Below are 17719 nucleotides of genomic sequence, written 5' to 3' on the forward strand. Positions count from 1 at the left end.
CATCAATTTTGTAGCATAATTTTCTAAAACTACACTCTGAATTTATTGGTTTGAATATGTGTGAATTAAGGGCAAACAGAATTCATTTCAACTGTGACTTCCTTCTCATGTTTAGCTTGTTGCTCCATTGTTATCTAACAAAATAAACAATTATGATTTTTCTTACATTCTTTATTTTCTTCCACATTCCTTGCACAAAAATAAAAACCCAATTAAAAAGTATTAGCACTTCAGTCAATTTTAACAGACCTGCACTTTGTCAAATGCTTCCACAACTGTGCTTAGCACCCAAAAATTTCAATAAAGAAATAATTTTTTTTCAAGTATTGAATAAATTAAGGAAGGAAAAAGACTGGCTTCTTCTATGAGAAAAGAAAAAAAGTTGTTTTAAAAACAAAAAAATTCTAAATCTGAATCCTGAAATCAATTACTCTGACTTTTTTCAAAAAACAGCTTTTGAACCCTGCAAGTCCTACAACCTGTAATCTACTTAGGATTTAAGGGGAAAATGAAGATGACTAGTCTGGATTTTGAGTGATTTATAGCTCATTTAAAACTGGAACAGCAAACTCGTGCTACATCTGTGTGATATTTTGTATAAGGGCCAAACTATCCAGCCACATTTATGTTGTACCCTATTAAACTTAATAAATCCTGTCAGAGACAAACTTGGCTTGAGCTCACAAAGCTCCTGTTTCCCCAGCTGCATACACAAAATATTATAAATAGTGCAAATTGGGTCTTCTGAGGCCAAGGCAATGTTCAGAGAGGTCAGAAAAACTGCCATGCAGGCTAGATCCAGTGAGTTAGTCACCTGTGATTTAGGAAAAGGCAACTGAAGAAGTGGGAAAAGAAAAAGAATCTTATGGAAAGTCATGTAATACCAAAAGAGGTGCCTACCCAGTGCAGTATCCCAGGGTTGATACAATTCTTAAACTGAGTTTTGGGAAGGGATGGAAAGAAAGAGGAGAAATAATCCCCTTTTCTCAGACAAGTCTGAGAAAGCTGACCCAAAGGAAGCTCTTCATACCAGCAGCTGGAGAAGGAAAGTTCACCTCAAATACACATTTCTTGACAGAAACAAATGCTGAATTCAAATGCAAATCATAGGAAATAGATTGTCTGCACATTCCCTATGGAAACACATCCTAACTGTTCAGAAGAACAGGATGATATTGGGAACAGGACAGGGAGAGGAACAGGAACATATTGCTGTAAAACCTACAACCTGCATTTGTTTTCACCATCAATTATGGGGATAGAGCACTGGAAAAGGCCTTCCAGATGGGAAGTGTGGCAGCTGCAGGCAGGTCTTTGGCAATTCCATAGAGGACACCTCAGTACCAGCCTTTGTGAAAGTCTTTGCCTCCCCTTCTCCATGAGGGAGACGGTCTGATAATGCCTGAAGCCTTGAAATCTCTTCATTTCTAGATGCATTCAGCTCAAAGTTCATTTTTTATTCCTATGTTCACTTCTCTTAACCTTTATAGGAGAGCCCTCCTCTGTCCCCACCTCATACAATGCATTAATAATGCCTTTAAATTTTACTGCACTTGTCAAACCAAAGTCAAAGGCTTTTATTTTCACCACTCACCTGTGTCTTCTCCCATCTCATCTCCTCTTTGTCCTGTGTCTGTGACCTGAACTGAATATCAAAATTCCCTCCTATCATTTCCTCTTTCTGTCTGCCTCTCCTGTTCACAGATCACATTTGGGTTTTGCAGTGCAGTCACACTGAGGATCCCTGTGATCAACTCCCAGCCTTCACCCCTTACAAAGGAACCAGGACCAGGCAGGGACACGCCTGGAAGGGGCCTCAAAAGAGCACCTGGTTTTCATGGGATGCAAATGGATTCCTTAAGTGTTTCAGCTACAAAGCAGTCCAAACCTGAAACTTCTCTTTATTACTTCTTCTATTGCTCTTTGCTTTTTTTAATTATTGTTTGCTATTTTGCCATTCTGTAGTTTTTGCAGAAACCTCCTGTAGCATCTCCAGTTTTTGCAAAGTGCTTTGAAATAAATATGAACATCATAACTGGTTCATACTATGGAACTGGACCAGTGCTAGATGTATCACTCTTTCCTACCCAAACAATTCCTTTACAATTTTTTTTTGTTGTTGAAAATAACTAATCATTCACTCAAAATTATGTACTATGTTTAAAGATTGATTTGGCTATTAGTTGAAAAAGGCAAGCCTTAAAAAACTAAAAGTGTATGAAACAACTGTCAAATAGGAGACAAAATAAAAACTATTGCCCTGACAACAAAGGGTGATTTTCATGTTTTAGTTAATACCATTTGACTTGAAGGTATCTCAGAAATATCCAGCTGGCCATAGATTTAACATGAAGACCAAGGGCAACTGCTGTGAAATTTTATTTTCTCTTGACAGCAGGCAAAGCCTTAATCATAGTAGCTTTGTCTTTAAAACATAAACTGTAACAGCAATGTATGGAAAAAATCATTAATCTCCCATACAGACAACATGCCCTGTCATAAACAGACACACAAATTAAACAGTGACTTGGCAGCTGTGAGAAATAACAATCATCATTTACTTACATATGGGTTATAAATTTATTGGGGGAACTTTTGGTTCAAAAAATGGGGCAGAATTTTTAATTCTTGCTCCCTTTGAAAGAGGACTTATTTCAAAGAGTTTTCACAATGTGCATTGTTAACTAATACTGCAGAAATTGCAGTGTACCACTGCACAGACTTCACAGCTCAATTAATCAACACATTTACATCAAATAATTAAGCAGCAGAAATGGCCCTCATAATTAGTATGCACACAAAGGACTTTTAAAAAATTCTTTCATTTCCATGGATGAAAGAAACACCAGACTATGGGATAAAAGGTATAAAAGTGAAAATAATAATTTTTTTCTTCAATTATTCTTGTCTCATTAGAACGTGACAGAACAAAATCAAACCGGGTGAAGTCAATACACACAAAAATTCACTTAGCAAAACCGAGCAAAACACCTATAATTCTGCTGACTACAAAAAAAAAGAACCAAAACTTAGTGTAGAGTGTATGTGTATGCAAACACACTCATTTAACCCTGTAACCCTGCTAAAAGGCAGGGTAAAACTGCTGACCCAGAAAAGAAGCCTGAACTTCAGTGTTGACTTTGCTACTGCAATATTTCTTCAGCTTATTTTTAATTAGGCAACTTCCAATTAAAAAAAAAATGAAAAGGCCAAAATTCCATCATGTTCTTTCACATCAGCATCCCCTGGGTCACCAGCACTTGTCAGGACTTGTAAATTTTGCAGAAAAGCCTCTCTGATTTGAATTACCAACAGAACTATTTCCTCATTTACCACGGCCTGTCCTGTTTGCTCTTCATTTCTCAGCTCCTCACACCAGTCCTGTCCTGGGCATCCCAAGCTTTAATCCCCATGCTCTTCACAGCAGGGCCAGAACAGGCTGAAAAATCCAATGTGTGAATGTGCAGAGCCCAGGGGTGGAGTGTCACACATGGGGAAGGCTTCAGCAGCTCAGCTGTGCTGTCCCACAAGGACAGAGGAGAGAATTGATCTGCTCAGACCCTCCCCACCATCAATCTTCCCCCAGTGCTTCAGACACACCGTGCACAGAATGGGGATGGAAAGGCAAGGCAGGGTGTGTGGTACAAAATGAGATATCCTGGGGCACACAATGAGATTACATCTATTACCATAAATTATGAAGTGATTTAGGCATAAATAAGCACTGTCATGAAATTTGATTTTAATGGTTTGATAATCAAGTAAGAAACACAATAATTACCGTACCTATGGTTTTTCAATAAATTCAGATCACTGCTAGTGGCAACCCTTTTTTGTTCACAGACATTAATACAATTCCCTCCAAGAGCTGTCTGCTATATTTTTCCATGTCAGAAAAACCTGTTGATTACCTCGTTGCTGGGATAAACAAGCTCAGATTTCCCACTGATTACATTCAAAACACTTGCACTTTGCTCACTGCAAAACTCCTTCAACAGTGCAGCTGACTGCTTCAAGAAACAGCTTTTTTCTTCCTCAAGAAACTGGAGACTCAGCTAGTCCAGAAAAAAATCTCTGGAGGCTGAGCTTTCCAATAGCAAACGTGAGAGAATTTGCTTCCCTCACCATCACATCATATGTTCAACTGGAGAGGTGAACAAAACATGTTGATACCACTGTGTGATATTTTAAATTAGCTGAAGACATAGCCAGCACCTCAGCATCACTGACTGCAGACAGAACTTCCAGAGAGTAACTTGGCTGACATCTTTTCATCAGGACACCAGGTCTCCAGTGCATTTCCCTGTGGATATTACAGTTAAAAAAAAAAAAATCCTGCAGGTGTAAAGCAGCAAAAATTAATTAGAGTAGCTAATTAATAGCTTTGCAATGAACCCTAAAATTATTTTCAGGAGTTCAACAAACAACTGTCCAAAACTCTTGCTCATCTCTTTTCTACAACCAACCTCATAGGAGAGGGAGGGCAAATCTCCTGTCTTTTCCTTCTCTACTCCAAAGAAATCTTGGTTCTCTTGTCTCTCCATCATAATCTCATGGGAAAAAAAAAGACCTCAGACTAAAACATGTCACTAATTTTCCCACAATAGGGTACCAAGGAACATTTCAAGTCATGTGGAAAGCAGAGATGGGAATATGAAGTCTCTAATTAACATCTTGGGATATAGGGGAGGAAAAAGGCTGATCCTTTCATTTGTCTGCAAAACAAGCAATGATGAAAGACAGAAAGATAAGTGAACAAAATAATCACTGAGCCCAAATTATCATTTCTGACTATAATATAACAGGGAGCAAAATGTTTCTCTATCCTAAAATAGAGGGAGAAGAGTGTCACTTCTCAGAAACACTGCTTATGTGTATCTCCAAGAACAGCTACAATGCACACAGTAAATAATCCCAATTATTGGCTTAAAAAGGACAGCAAATTGTAAGTTTAAGCTTTTCTGAAAGCTAAAATTATAATTTTCACTAGTCAGCAGAATAATCTTACAGTAGAAAAAGGCATCTATTTTCCAGATAGTCTTTTAATGGCCTAAAGGATGTCTCTTTTCCTGAGTAGTATAATATCAGTTTTTCCTGACATATGCAGTGTTATCGTAGCAGCTATTATTGCCCTGTCTCTAAGTTAATTGAAGCAAATTGCCTTTCAGACCTTAAAATAAAAATATTGTGCACTATTCTACACATTTGATCAATTTTAAATGAATACAAATAAGACAGAGAACAGGATAGGGTTGGAACACACCAAATAATGTGGACACTAAGAAATGGATCCCAGGTACTGCCCTTGATGGGCTCAGAAAGATTTGGCAATGCCAGCACTGATCTGCTGACAATCCCAGACTTTTTTGGCATTTCTATTTCCATCTCCTCATCCTTCCCATTGCCAAGATCATGGTCAATTGTACAGCTTCATTATAAATCAAATATATATTACTGAGTGTTCTAGTAAGTGCAGCACCCAAGAACTTCCATCAACATTCCTCATTTTCCATGGGGGCAATGCAAGAATTCCCTGCAAATTCCCTCTCAGGAGGGAAAAACTTACATTCTACAGTGACCACTCTGTAATGTGGAGAAGAGAAGCAGCACATCAAAATTTCCAAGTTATTTTACTTTCTAAACATCCCAAGTGGGAAGCAAAAGAGGCCAGAGTAAGCAGGATGTAGTATTATCCTTCTTTGTGGGTCTGGAGGCAGAGAATATGAAAACACTTACAGTCCCCAGCAATAACAAAAGGGACAAAGAAAACAATTTCCTGCTGCCTCCACTCTGTCAGGATGGGAGATTTCAAAGTGAGGGTGATGAATGGAGACAGAGTAAATTACAAAAGGAAGAGAAAGTGACCAAAGCTGGCAAAAAGTCGTTATCTAAATAAAGGTGGAATGAGGCAAACATTAAGAATGAGGGCAGCATCAAAAAAGGTACAGGGAAAATGAAAGAAACCATGAACTTGATTGAAAAGCCTCTCTTGAAATATTAGTCAGGTACTAATAACAACTGATATCCAAAGCAAAAAAATTCTAAAAGGAGACTCTAAAAGAGGGATGTGTTGAAAAGCTTTGTATATTTGGGTTGAAAACCTTGGTTCAAAAGCAGATTCCAGGGACTGCCTGCCCTGTATTAAAAAGCAAAGATCTGGAGCCATTGCTTAAAAAGGGAAAAGATTTCTCCTTTTTTTTTTTTTTTCTTTTCTTTTATTTTCCCCCAAAGAGCAACAAAAGCCTTTTCCTAGGAGTGGGAAGCTCATTTTAAAGCCTAGTGTATGTTTCACCTGCTTTTCTGTAGTAGATCTATTGGAATAAAAATTAAAAGTCATAGCAACATAGGAGCCATTTGCACAGTTTTACCATAAAAAGCACTTACCTTCAAGAAACAGATAATAAATGAGTTTAGAACCAATGGAAAACTGTGCAATTTCTAACCAACATGAAAAATGTATTTGGCAATAAGAATAAAAATAACTTTAAAGGTTTAAATACCTGCAACACATATACAATCTCCTTTGACAAATGACTGTTTCAAAAGACTTACTGAAAGAGTTTATATCCATTACAATGTAATGATTTAAGGATAGTTAAATTTAGATTTAAATCCATAGGAAAATAAAATTCAATCAAAGGGATGCAAAGAAATTTTATAACCCGATTTGTAGCTTAACTTCTATCTCTTATATAGTGTCCCAAAAACTGGGAATGAAAAATTTCAAGGAGTTTGAAAACTACACAAACAATGCAAAAAAAAAAAAAAAAACAGAAGGCATAAAATAAAATTATAAAACAATATAGATAGGAACAGTAATATTTTGGTGACTGTCTAGACTGCTTTTTAAAAAAGAAAAAAGGCAATTCTTTCCAAATAAAAGGAAGAAGTTCTGTATGTTACTGCTGTTTTTGTCCATTGCTTGGTAAAATAAAATTCAACCTGAGTTTGAGTCAACACGTTTCCACTTGGTTGTGCTTTGGGAATTACCAAAGCAAAAAGCATTCCAAATGTACTGCTATTTTACCTATTCTGTAATTCTTTTTGACAGCTGCATTCCTTGCAATTAACGTGGTTTGACTTTGAACTTAATATTCATCCAGGGATTTGCAGACATGAAAACATCTCTCTTTAACCAAGTTTCTCAGCTGCAGGCCTTAAAGAGTGCAGCACAACTCTCCCAGAGAAGAGAGCAGTGCAGGGAGTCCAAAAGCAAGATTTCCTTTTCCATATTATCACCTTTCCAGGATGAAATTGGAATTCAGATGCAATGATCACCTGAAGGAGATTAACCAGGCAACCCTGGGCTACAGCCAGCAGCAGGACTCTGAGGCAGGTGTGTAATGGCAAATAATGGTTAATAATGAGCTGTACATCACTCTAGTAAGGTTGTAAGAATCAATATCCACAACAGCCTGCTTGATCTGAAATGTATTTTCCCACAGAGATTGGAATTGCTTTTTCTTCAATTCTATTTTTCTTTCCTGACGTTTTCTTTGTAGGAAAAGTGAGGAAATGGCTGGGGAACCACGTAAAGAAAATTTAAAACTGGGAAAGGGTAACAAACTACTCAGATCAGGTTTTAACACCAGGATTACATTCAGAGCACATGGAAATTACATTCAAACACTCTACAAAAGTTAAATGAGCTGTATACCTCAGTACCAACTGCTTTGTATTTCATTATTTCCAGGATCACTACATGCAGAGCCCAAATAAATTGAGATATTGCTAAAACTTAGTGATGCACCTTCAGGAAAGAAAAACTTTTATGTTCTCTGACACATGTACAGCATTTAAAAAGAACAACAGGCACCTAAATGTCATCAATTGTGTACAGAAAAATAATAGGGCTAAACCTGGGCCCTTCTGGCAGTGCCAGCACTCACCGCTGACACTCTCCGGCGTGCAGAATTAAATCTTCATTGTTCCTGGCACTGATGGTCAGCTCATGCTCTGAGGCATTGAAGACATCAAGAAGGAGGTGACACTGCCGGGTGCTGTTCAGATGGAGGGAAAAAAGCCCAATTTCAGTGATGATATTATTGTATGTTTATCAAAATTAGTATTTATACATGGATATCAATATATATACAAAGAATACATATATTCACACAGAGGTTTTATCTCCTCCTCCAGTTGTAAGAATATCCTTATCCTTCAAAAACAAACTTTTTAAAAATAGATTTTTTTTTTTTTACTAGAACTAAGCAGAAGGGTACATCCTAAAGAGAAGCAGTCCCATGACAATTCTGACCTGCACAGTATCAAGCCCCACAGCACTTGTTCACCTCTCTATATTCTCACTTTGCAGCTTCCACATTTACTTCTGTGGAGAAAGCCACAGAGATTTTTCAGTTCTTTAAGCCTTCACATAAAAAAAAAAAAAAAAAAGAAAAAAAAAAAAAAAAAAAAAGTGGTATTATTTTAAATTACCTTGACATTACCTCTTTAAGATACAAATTTGCAAGCAAAATTTTAAACTGGTTTAAGTTCATTATAAAGGAGAAATTCCATTTCCGTGGCTTGTTTACAGACCAAAACAAGAGCACTTAACCTTGAGAACTTCTCTGAGAGGGAGAACTCTCTCCTCTCTGTAAGACAGGCAAACACAGGCACTTCTCACAGAAAAACTGAACAGTTTTTGGCTACTATCCTTCAAATCCAAATTTCCTCAGATGCATTTGATAGAAATACACCAAATGCATTTCTGGTAACCTTAAAAAATAATAGTGAGAAAGTTGCAAAATAGAAACCTTACTGCAAAAGTTCATTCCAATAAACTTTTTAATTATAATTAATATTTTGTAAGTCTTAATTATTACCATTAATTATTAACATTAATTAATGTTAATAGTAATAAAAAAGTCTAATTTAGCTACTGTTTAATAAAATTAAGTGTTAATATTTTCAATAATTGTTTTATTCTAATTAATATTCTGGAAATTTTTTTTCTAATTTACAGCCTTTTCTTCCTTGTGAGAACAAGCAGAAATAGCAGCACTGATGATAAAAATATAATACACATGAAAATTTATTGGAACCAGGTACCAAAATGCCAAATCCTATCAAACAGCTGCAATAACACTTTATCAATCTATCTGAAATTCCCAACTTCCCAAGAGGCTGCTGAACAACCCAGAAATATCCCCAAAAGGGAAGAAAGAGGAATATTGGTGGGAGTTGTCAGAGCCATCCTTCAATGTGCATGAACAAGCTACAGTTGTGTGTCTTAGGCAACCAAGAATATTTCTATTTCTATTTCTATTTCTATTTCTATTTCTATTTATATTTATATTTATATTTATATTTATATTTATATTTATATTTATATTTATATTTATATTTATATTTATTTACTGCACAGTAGTTTACAATTGAACTGAAATACTATTCCAAAGGCAAGTAAACTCAGGGGTACAAGCGCTTAAGAACTGTTCTACTCTGAAGCAGGTTCTCTGGTCCATAATACAACTCTGTTCTGAAAATCCAAGATGTCCCTTGCAGAGCACACCCAAGAGGAAATGTTTGCCCAGCCCTTGGGTCGGGAACACTCCCAGGACAAGCCCAGGAGGTCGAGGTTGAGGTCACCAAGTGACAATAATGTCACCTGCAGCCAGGCACTGCAGGACAAGCAAGCACTGCTGGGGTCAGGACCAAATCTCTAAGCAAAAACAAAAAAAGCAAAAGTGGGGGTGGAGGCTTTTTTAATAGATATTTTAAGAGATTTCTCTCTCTTTGTAAAACCCCAATGACTACTGAGTATAGAGGGGGATGCAGGGAGGCAGCTGAGTGCCTGAAGCAAACATGTCAAAACTCAAGAATTTAGAACAAATAAGGAGACGTTGCTCTTGTTAGAAAATTCCTTCCTCGGAACTCACAAGAAAGAAATACTTGGAAGGGAAGTGCTTGAGTCAGTTACCAGGAAGGAATGGAAAAGAAAAGGGGGAACAGCTTTTATCAGCTTCTACCTCATCTTTGGCAGAGTGGGACGAGACCTGTGAAGTCTCAGACAACCTCTGCATCTCCAGCAGATACAGCGTGATGGTCTGGAAGAGCAACTTCCAGTGTAGATTAGTTTTAAAAACTAAATAAGGAAGGAATTTGTTATTTCTGCCCAGCAAACCCAAACAAAAAACATTCAAGCCTCCTGCAATATCTTCTGGCAGCAGAGCCAAAGTTTTGCAAATAAAACAATTCATGCCACAAAGGACTTACACAAGCAGCAGCCCTTCAGAACTAAACAACATTGATTTTAAAAATTCCTAAATATGAATTCTTGAAAATTATTCATCACCACAACATTTATTTCCTCCTCTTCCAACACTACACAAAATAGACATATAGAAAAATGTTAAGTTAATTCTCAAGGGAAATCTTTAGGTAAAAAGAATATAAAACTTGAAGTTACAGAATTATTACAGTACCTTGAAAATAAGATGATCGTGTGAAAGAACTAAAAGTAACATTAAGACTGTAGAAAGGTAGCACTAGATCTTCCAAATAAATACAGGAGAGGATCAAAGAGACTATTACAGCAATGAAAACCAAACACAATTAAAGGTTTGGTTTTTTTGTTTTTTGGTTTTTTTTTTTTTGTTTTTTTAATTAAAACAGGAAGCTTTGAACAGAAGCTGCCTCCAAGTAAGGAAAATAAGAAAGCATAAGCTCTGGAAAATCAGATATAATGCCAAAAAAAAAAGGAAAAAAAAAAAAAACCATAAAGAAAAAAAGAAACCCTGAAGTTGTTAAAAGAACATTTTGCTGAAGATCTGAGAACTGGCAGGAAGGTTTTTTTCTTTTTTTTTTTTTTCTTTAACATTCTGCAATCAGTAGGATTGTGTAGAACTCATGATGCTGAGTTACGAAAGTTCCAGGAAACCAAAGAATTAACAAGAAAGCCAAAAATTAATACCAATTTTCCCTCCAGCAGAACATTAGAAGGCCATCCTTTGCAAGACAGGAATTAAAGAACCTATTTCAGTGTCAGTAAAGGAGACTTGAGAGGCAAATAATATTTGTGCAAGTGTGATAAAGGAACTCCAGTAAGATTTTGCTGAACTCTTATATTTAAGTGCAGCCAGAAATGTGTTGCTTAAACCAAGCTCTTTACCAGAAAATGTCAAACATCAAATTGTTTTAAGGATTTTAAGGCAATTCACCAAATCTTAGACCATTAGAGCTGACCTCAACACTATGCAAATCAGGTTTTTTTAAAGGCTGCCTGCTTACAAAAAAAAACCCTTAAAACACTCAAAATCATAAATGGATCTAAAGTTGATTACATGATATGCCATAATGGCATACTGACATGTTTGGCAGAGAAACACCAGTCATAAGCCACGGATTTCTGGGACTGGGAAAGACTTGCCCATATATACACAATTTATTCTCCCTTTCCCAAACTATCCACCACCATGAAATAGTTGACACTAAATATTTAATTGGTGGAGGAGGGTGGATTTTGAGTCCTCTAAGTTTGGTTAAGTAGGTGTTAGTTACCATTCATCCCAGAGAAGGCAGAGAACCCCACCTCCCACATTTCACACATTCTGAAGGGTCACCACTGGCTTCCTGATCTTTTTTAGGGGTCATTTCATTGTTATCAGCTCCTTTTGAAGGTTTGGGATGAACACATGCAGAATAAATCAGTTTCTGCTTGGGTGGGGTAGGTTTGTGGTTTAGGATGGTTTCAGACACACAACATGAAACCATCACCAGCTGTGCTGGACCATGAACAGACCCCAGGATACAGAACCCAAGTTCATGAAAGGGTTTGACTCTTCTTCCCATCTAATGGGAAGGAAGGAAGGAACTCTGGTCCGATAAACTCAGCCTACCAAAAAATCACAAAACCCAAACATTCTTCCATTTTGATAATCTTCCTGATTTGTTCATGATGCTTGCTTTTGAAAATCTTCCATAAATGTCATGTTCAAGATTTTCTTTTACAAGTGACACAAAACTGCAGAAGGTTGTAGAGGTAAAAACTAGAATTTGAAGGAAATATTTTCAGTAGATTGATTTATCATCTGAACATCTCAGAATTACAAATTTAATCAATGCTGATATCAAAAAACAATTAAGAAATCCTTTTTTAATTGAAAATTGAGTTAATTCAACAATGTCTTAGAGATTTAGTGTATAAATGAATTTCTGTTATCATCTACTGTAGAATTGAGAACACAGCACAAGCAAAAGTTAGCAGCACAATGAATCATGCTGTATTTTTAAAATCTTACAATGCCAGTTATGGTTCCAAAAACAGCCACAAAACTAGGGCCATGGGAACTTCAGGCAAGTGACAATGACACTGTGATCTAAAAATCTCTTTCAGGAGGATTGTGATTACTTGAAATGACAGTTGAGGATATTCTTCAGTAACACTGAACACAGAATTAAACCCCAAATGCAGCTGCAATGATGGCTCACTTCAGTGAACAATCTCTGCAGTTCTGTCTCCAGCTTAGTTTAAAAGTCACTTTAAACAAGAAATTCTCAGGAGGGTTGGCAAGTTTTCTGCATCCTGACTCATCTCCCTTTCCCATCAACTGAAATCATGGAGTATTTTCATATCCACTTATTTTTTTCTTTGAACAGTCATTGCTCCACAGAATGGGACAGACAGGGAAGAGAAGCTTTGGCTGTGGGGACAATGGTGTGACAGATGACAAGCCTGTCCTCCAAAATCCACTGACCAACACAAAGAGCAGCACAGCAGAACAACGATCTACACCACCTTTGTTGATGCTCTTGTGCCTTCAGTAGGGTCTGTTTAATTTAATTTTTAATAAATTATCTTAAAATAGAGTTCTCAGTACTAACTTCAGATGATTCAGTTTCTCCACCTTTCTGGCAAAAGGTCTTTTCACAAATTCCAAGAAGCGTCCTCATCTGACTTCTCCCAGTTGTAAACTTTTAATTTATGCTAAATATTCCCAGCACATCTATAAATATTTGCAGATTTATGTTCTGACATCTTCACGTGTCAAACCATAGATATTTAACATCTGGATCTCAAAAATCAATTCTCTCAATCTGCAAGCTACTTTCTGCTGCTGTTTCATGAACCCACTGCAATGTTACACCATTAGCAGAAGTTAAATACCTCTGATTACCAAGATAATTTAACTATGGGATGTAACCTCCCACATGTCATGAGTTACCACTCAGTAGAATCTATATTGAGCTCAATGGTATATAAATAAGGAATATATTTTAGAATGACATCCACTCCTGAGAACATTAATATAAATCCACTGCTTGACAGATTTTCCTAATGATTTGTCAGTTTAATTGCACCAAATGAGAGCTTTATTTGCTTTATTTAGTTGAATTTGCCTGATTCCCAATTTGACTGACTTTTATTATTAATATTTTTCATTAACAAAACAGTGACTTTAATACTAATTATTTTCTCAGTGTAAAAACATCAGATCAATTTAAACAGGTCACATCTTAGTCTTCCTCCAAACCAAACATCTTGCTCTTCAAGCACCCAAACAAGAGAGGTTTTCCTCCACCTTTCAAAGCTCTATGACATTTTGAACATCAAAATACTAAGAAAGAGAAGACTATAAGCAGCTGCCTATCAGTAGGTGACTGATTCTCATTCTGAATGTAGCAAATGTGAACATTTAATTTAAAAATCTGGCTATATAAAACTAACAAGGGTTTCAGAAACTGCTACATAACTTCTTATCATGTAACAAGAAAGTCTGTTAGAGCACAGCTGAAGAAACAATGCTGTTTACTCTTTCCCTTGCATAATTTGTAAATATAAAATAATCAGGATTTCTGATCCAAACCTTACATGTTGCAATTTATTGTAGTGAAAACAGGGGCAACCTTGGAAACTGAAATGGAAATTCTAAAAATTATGTCTGATTTCATTAAGCCTCAAAGTTCTACCAACCCATCTGAGGACTTCCTGAGAACCCTCACCACAGACAAGACTTCTCTGTCTCCAAACCCTCAGTGAAACCAAGCTGGACAAACTGCATCCTAACTTTAAATGCAGAACATGAGAAGTCTCAGACTAGGGAGCACTCTGCTGACTCTGCTATGAACTGATTTCTTCTGGAAAAAACCAAATCATTTCATCTAAGGATGTACAGTAATGACACATTAAGGACAATTACCTTCAACCTACAGTTATATGAACTGGCACTTTGAATTTAAGAGTGTCAGACCTTCTACCATTCCTTTCTTTTCCCCTCTGATTTAAACACAAGAACAGAGTCTAAGGCTCAGCACTTGCCAGAAGAGATCTGCAGCTGATATCTCAGCAGCTTTATGGTGGCTTTAAGATTGAAAGGAAAGTATTCTGCCCCACAAAAAAATTTTAAAGATTAAAAAATTACCTTATCATCTTGAATTTGTAGAATTTACAGGTAACAATATTATGACATATCTGGATTTCCAACTTTGCTTAAAAGTGAAGGCACCATCCCTGAGGATTCACTTCATCTACAAATTCAGACTGTCTCACCACATTTGTAGTAAGCAAGATCAACATTTTCTGGCCTTTGTAGGCTCTTGTTTAAGACACTTTTGTACTGATGGCACAGTGGCAGGGGACACAAGGGGACCAGCAGTCTCCTCACAGCATGCAGAGCACATTACGTGAATTCTTGTCAGACCTGCAGTATTTTTTCTCACTTTTTTTCATGCTTTTTTATAAAGGCAATAAGGAAGGACATTCAGTGCCCATGAAAACTGGCAGATAACACACCTGAGAGAAACAATATGTATAAAGAAGATTGTTCAAGACAACCTAGATAAATTTCAACAGCAAACATGCTTAGAGCTAACAGGATATCAAAATGAGGAGGAGAGTCACACAAAACAATCAACAGAATATTTCCTTACACTGAACCACCTACAATCCATCTCCACTGGCAGTCTAGGGTCAGATCATGGGATCCCCAGTGGCAGCCTGGAACCTGCTGGGAGCTGCATTGCCTGGAGGCCTGGAAGCACAGCAGTGTTTGGGGCTGAGCCCTGGTATGGAATTGATTCACGTGGTAAGGCAATGACAGGAGACAATTTGGACAATTGTACTACATAGATGTATCTGCATTTTATGGCAAATAACTGGTTAAACAAGTAGATCCCTGAAGCCCTTCAAGATCTCATTGAGCTTCAGGACAGAGTGGGAAAACTTGCAACCCTTATACCCCATTCCAGGGCGTTCCTGATGATGCTCCTGGGACAGTCCCCTCCCTGCACTCACCAGCAAGCAGAGCCAAGGATCACAGGGAAAATGCTCAGAGGGAATATTTCCCAGCCCAAGGCTGCTCTGCCAGCCTCTTTGGGTGCAGGCAGCTGAGGGAGCACGGGGTGACACCCAGGGAAGGACCTGGGAGCAGATGAGGGGTTCTTCAGTGATGTTCTGTCAGTTCTTCATTGACAGAACATGCTCTGTCCCAACAGCAGGGCTGAGATCTGAACCAGATTTAGGTGTTGGAAGACCAGAGATCTGAACCAGAATTGGGTGTGGGCAGAGCAGAGATTGAACCAGAATTGGGTGTGGGCAGAGCAGAGATCTGGACCAGACTCGGGAGCAGATCAGGCACGGCAGCGTGGCAAGGGCTGCATCCACTCCATCTCAACCCCACAGAGCAGCACAGACAAAGGTTAAAGGGATCTGTTAACATGATTAAACAACTGAAGATATATTTGAGATGTGGTTAATGAAGCTTCTCCTCGTGAGGCAGGAACTTGTGCATGAGTGGAAGATATAATTTTGCTTAGATATTTAAAAAAAAACAAAAGCCAAGCCCAAATCCCCAGTTGTTTCAGTGATATTTCCCATGCATTTCTGCTCCAGCAGCTAAATAGAAGAAATACTAATTAAGTTTGGAAGATTTCTACATAAACCATAATCTTTATGTTACAATGGGGGGTGAAGTGTTTTCATTAACATTTTTTCCTGAGGTTTTTTCACTAAAGGCCTAAGGGAAGAATCAATGCTCAAAGTTTTTTTAGTTTGCTTTGACTTTTTAAGCCCAGGAGTTACTAAGCTAATGTTTCTTACTTTTGTGGAGGCAAAAATGTAAAATAAAAACAATAAAATGAAAAAGAAATGGAAAAAAATTAATCCAGATAATGAAAGCAATGATAACTTCCATTCTGAAATGACAGCTAAGGAAGTAAATCATAAAATACAATTTCTTGTAATGACTAAACAAAAATAGCTCAGCACCTCAGACAGTGCTTAAGCAATGAAGTCTCAGTTGTAAACCAAAAGGAAATCAGAGTTTTTACCAGAGCAAGCAAAAGTATAAAAAAACCCAAACTTAGAATTTGCTGCTGCTGTGTCTCAGATATTGGCAGAGATGATCAACAGTAAAAAAATAAATTTTGTTTCCTCTAATGATGAACAGTTATCCTCAGCACATTGGGATACACATTTCTGCCATTTTTCACTCTAAATTATAATATCAAATGCCATGACTTCTCCTTCTGATGGAGAACCTGCACAGGGATGAACAAGAGCAAAGGAACAGTGTTACAGATCACTAAAGCCAATAACATGCAACAAGCAGTAAGAGATAACACAAAATCCATTCATGACTTAGCAAACAATATATACCTGAAGTAACAACCAAAAAAAAAAAAAAAAAAAAAGGCTTTTTGACAGGTCTGGCAAGAAAACATTTCTAAGAGAAATATTACAGTCTTTTTCTCCAACTCAGTAAAGCTTTTAGGCACCCTTAAAAGCAGCCACATCTTTAACTACATCTCCAATCATCAAACCACTGGAAGTTTCCACTGACTTAACTGATCATAGTGGTGAACAGGCAAAGGATGAAGCAAACACACACAAGGTGAGTTGAACTGGAGCCACTAAATACAGCACCAGCTGCCACACTACGTGGGAAGCTGTGCCCTGCTAACACAGAAACTCTGCCTTTGAATTAGCACCTCCATCTCTGTGTAAGCATTTCAGGATTAAATGCTTGCCCCACATCATGAACTCCAGAGAGCAGATTGACAAGGCAGGGGTGGGATAACCTTGGCCTACACAAATCAGGAAGCCAAGCACAAAAAGCCAAAATCTCAACAAGGGAGAGTCAAATAAAAGCATCAGGTTGCATTTGAAGCTTTTATGGAAGGTTTGCAGCTTCACCCCCAATCCACCCTGTAAGGAACTGCAGTGAACCACAGAGCAGTCTGTCCACTAAAAATATACATTTTGAGAGTATGGAGAGCTTTTTTGACACTGAATGGAGGGAACTAGGCATTCAAATAATAAATGAAATCTGGTTATTTTAACCTCTATAATGAGCCTTTTTGAAAACTATCTTTAGCTGGTGCTGTGGTACTTCCAGGTTGTTCAAGAGAGATCACTTATTCAATCTTGAAAACCTTTCAAAGGCTGAAGAATGTGCCATTGCAGGGATGAAACTGAACATCATTAAAAAGGGGCCCAGAATTTTGCAAACAGTTGTTCTGGATACTGTGTTCTGCCTTTGCCAAACGGCATCAGATTTGCTTTACTTGAGCAATTCCTAAAATAATAAAACTGTGTTATGTTACACTTTCAAGCAGCAAAATGCTCATAATACAGCCATATGGTTTCATAAAAGCTGGACACAAATGACTCATTAAAAATAATATTGTTTGTCTCATTTTTGAACATTTTCTTAAAAAATACTATTGCAGCATTTCAGTATCTTTGCCTAACCTAAAATTCTCTTGCTAACTGCAAAGG

General features: G+C 37.3%; 1 protein-coding gene across 2 annotated transcripts in view; it reads right to left on the bottom strand.

The window, feature by feature from the left end:
• TRAPPC9 (trafficking protein particle complex subunit 9) overlaps positions 1-17719 on the bottom strand; it is a 451119-nt gene that overhangs the window by 280054 nt on the left and 153346 nt on the right. For both annotated transcript variants that reach the window (XM_053951519.1, XM_053951609.1), the window contains exon 19: positions 7890-8000. In XM_053951519.1, the coding sequence (XP_053807494.1) occupies positions 7890-8000 (111 nt within the window). The remainder of the gene's footprint in view (positions 1-7889; positions 8001-17719) is intronic.

The sequence above is a fragment of the Vidua chalybeata genome, chromosome 1 (genome assembly GCF_026979565.1).
Source record: "Vidua chalybeata isolate OUT-0048 chromosome 1, bVidCha1 merged haplotype, whole genome shotgun sequence".
Taxonomy (NCBI): Eukaryota; Metazoa; Chordata; class Aves; order Passeriformes; family Viduidae; genus Vidua; species Vidua chalybeata.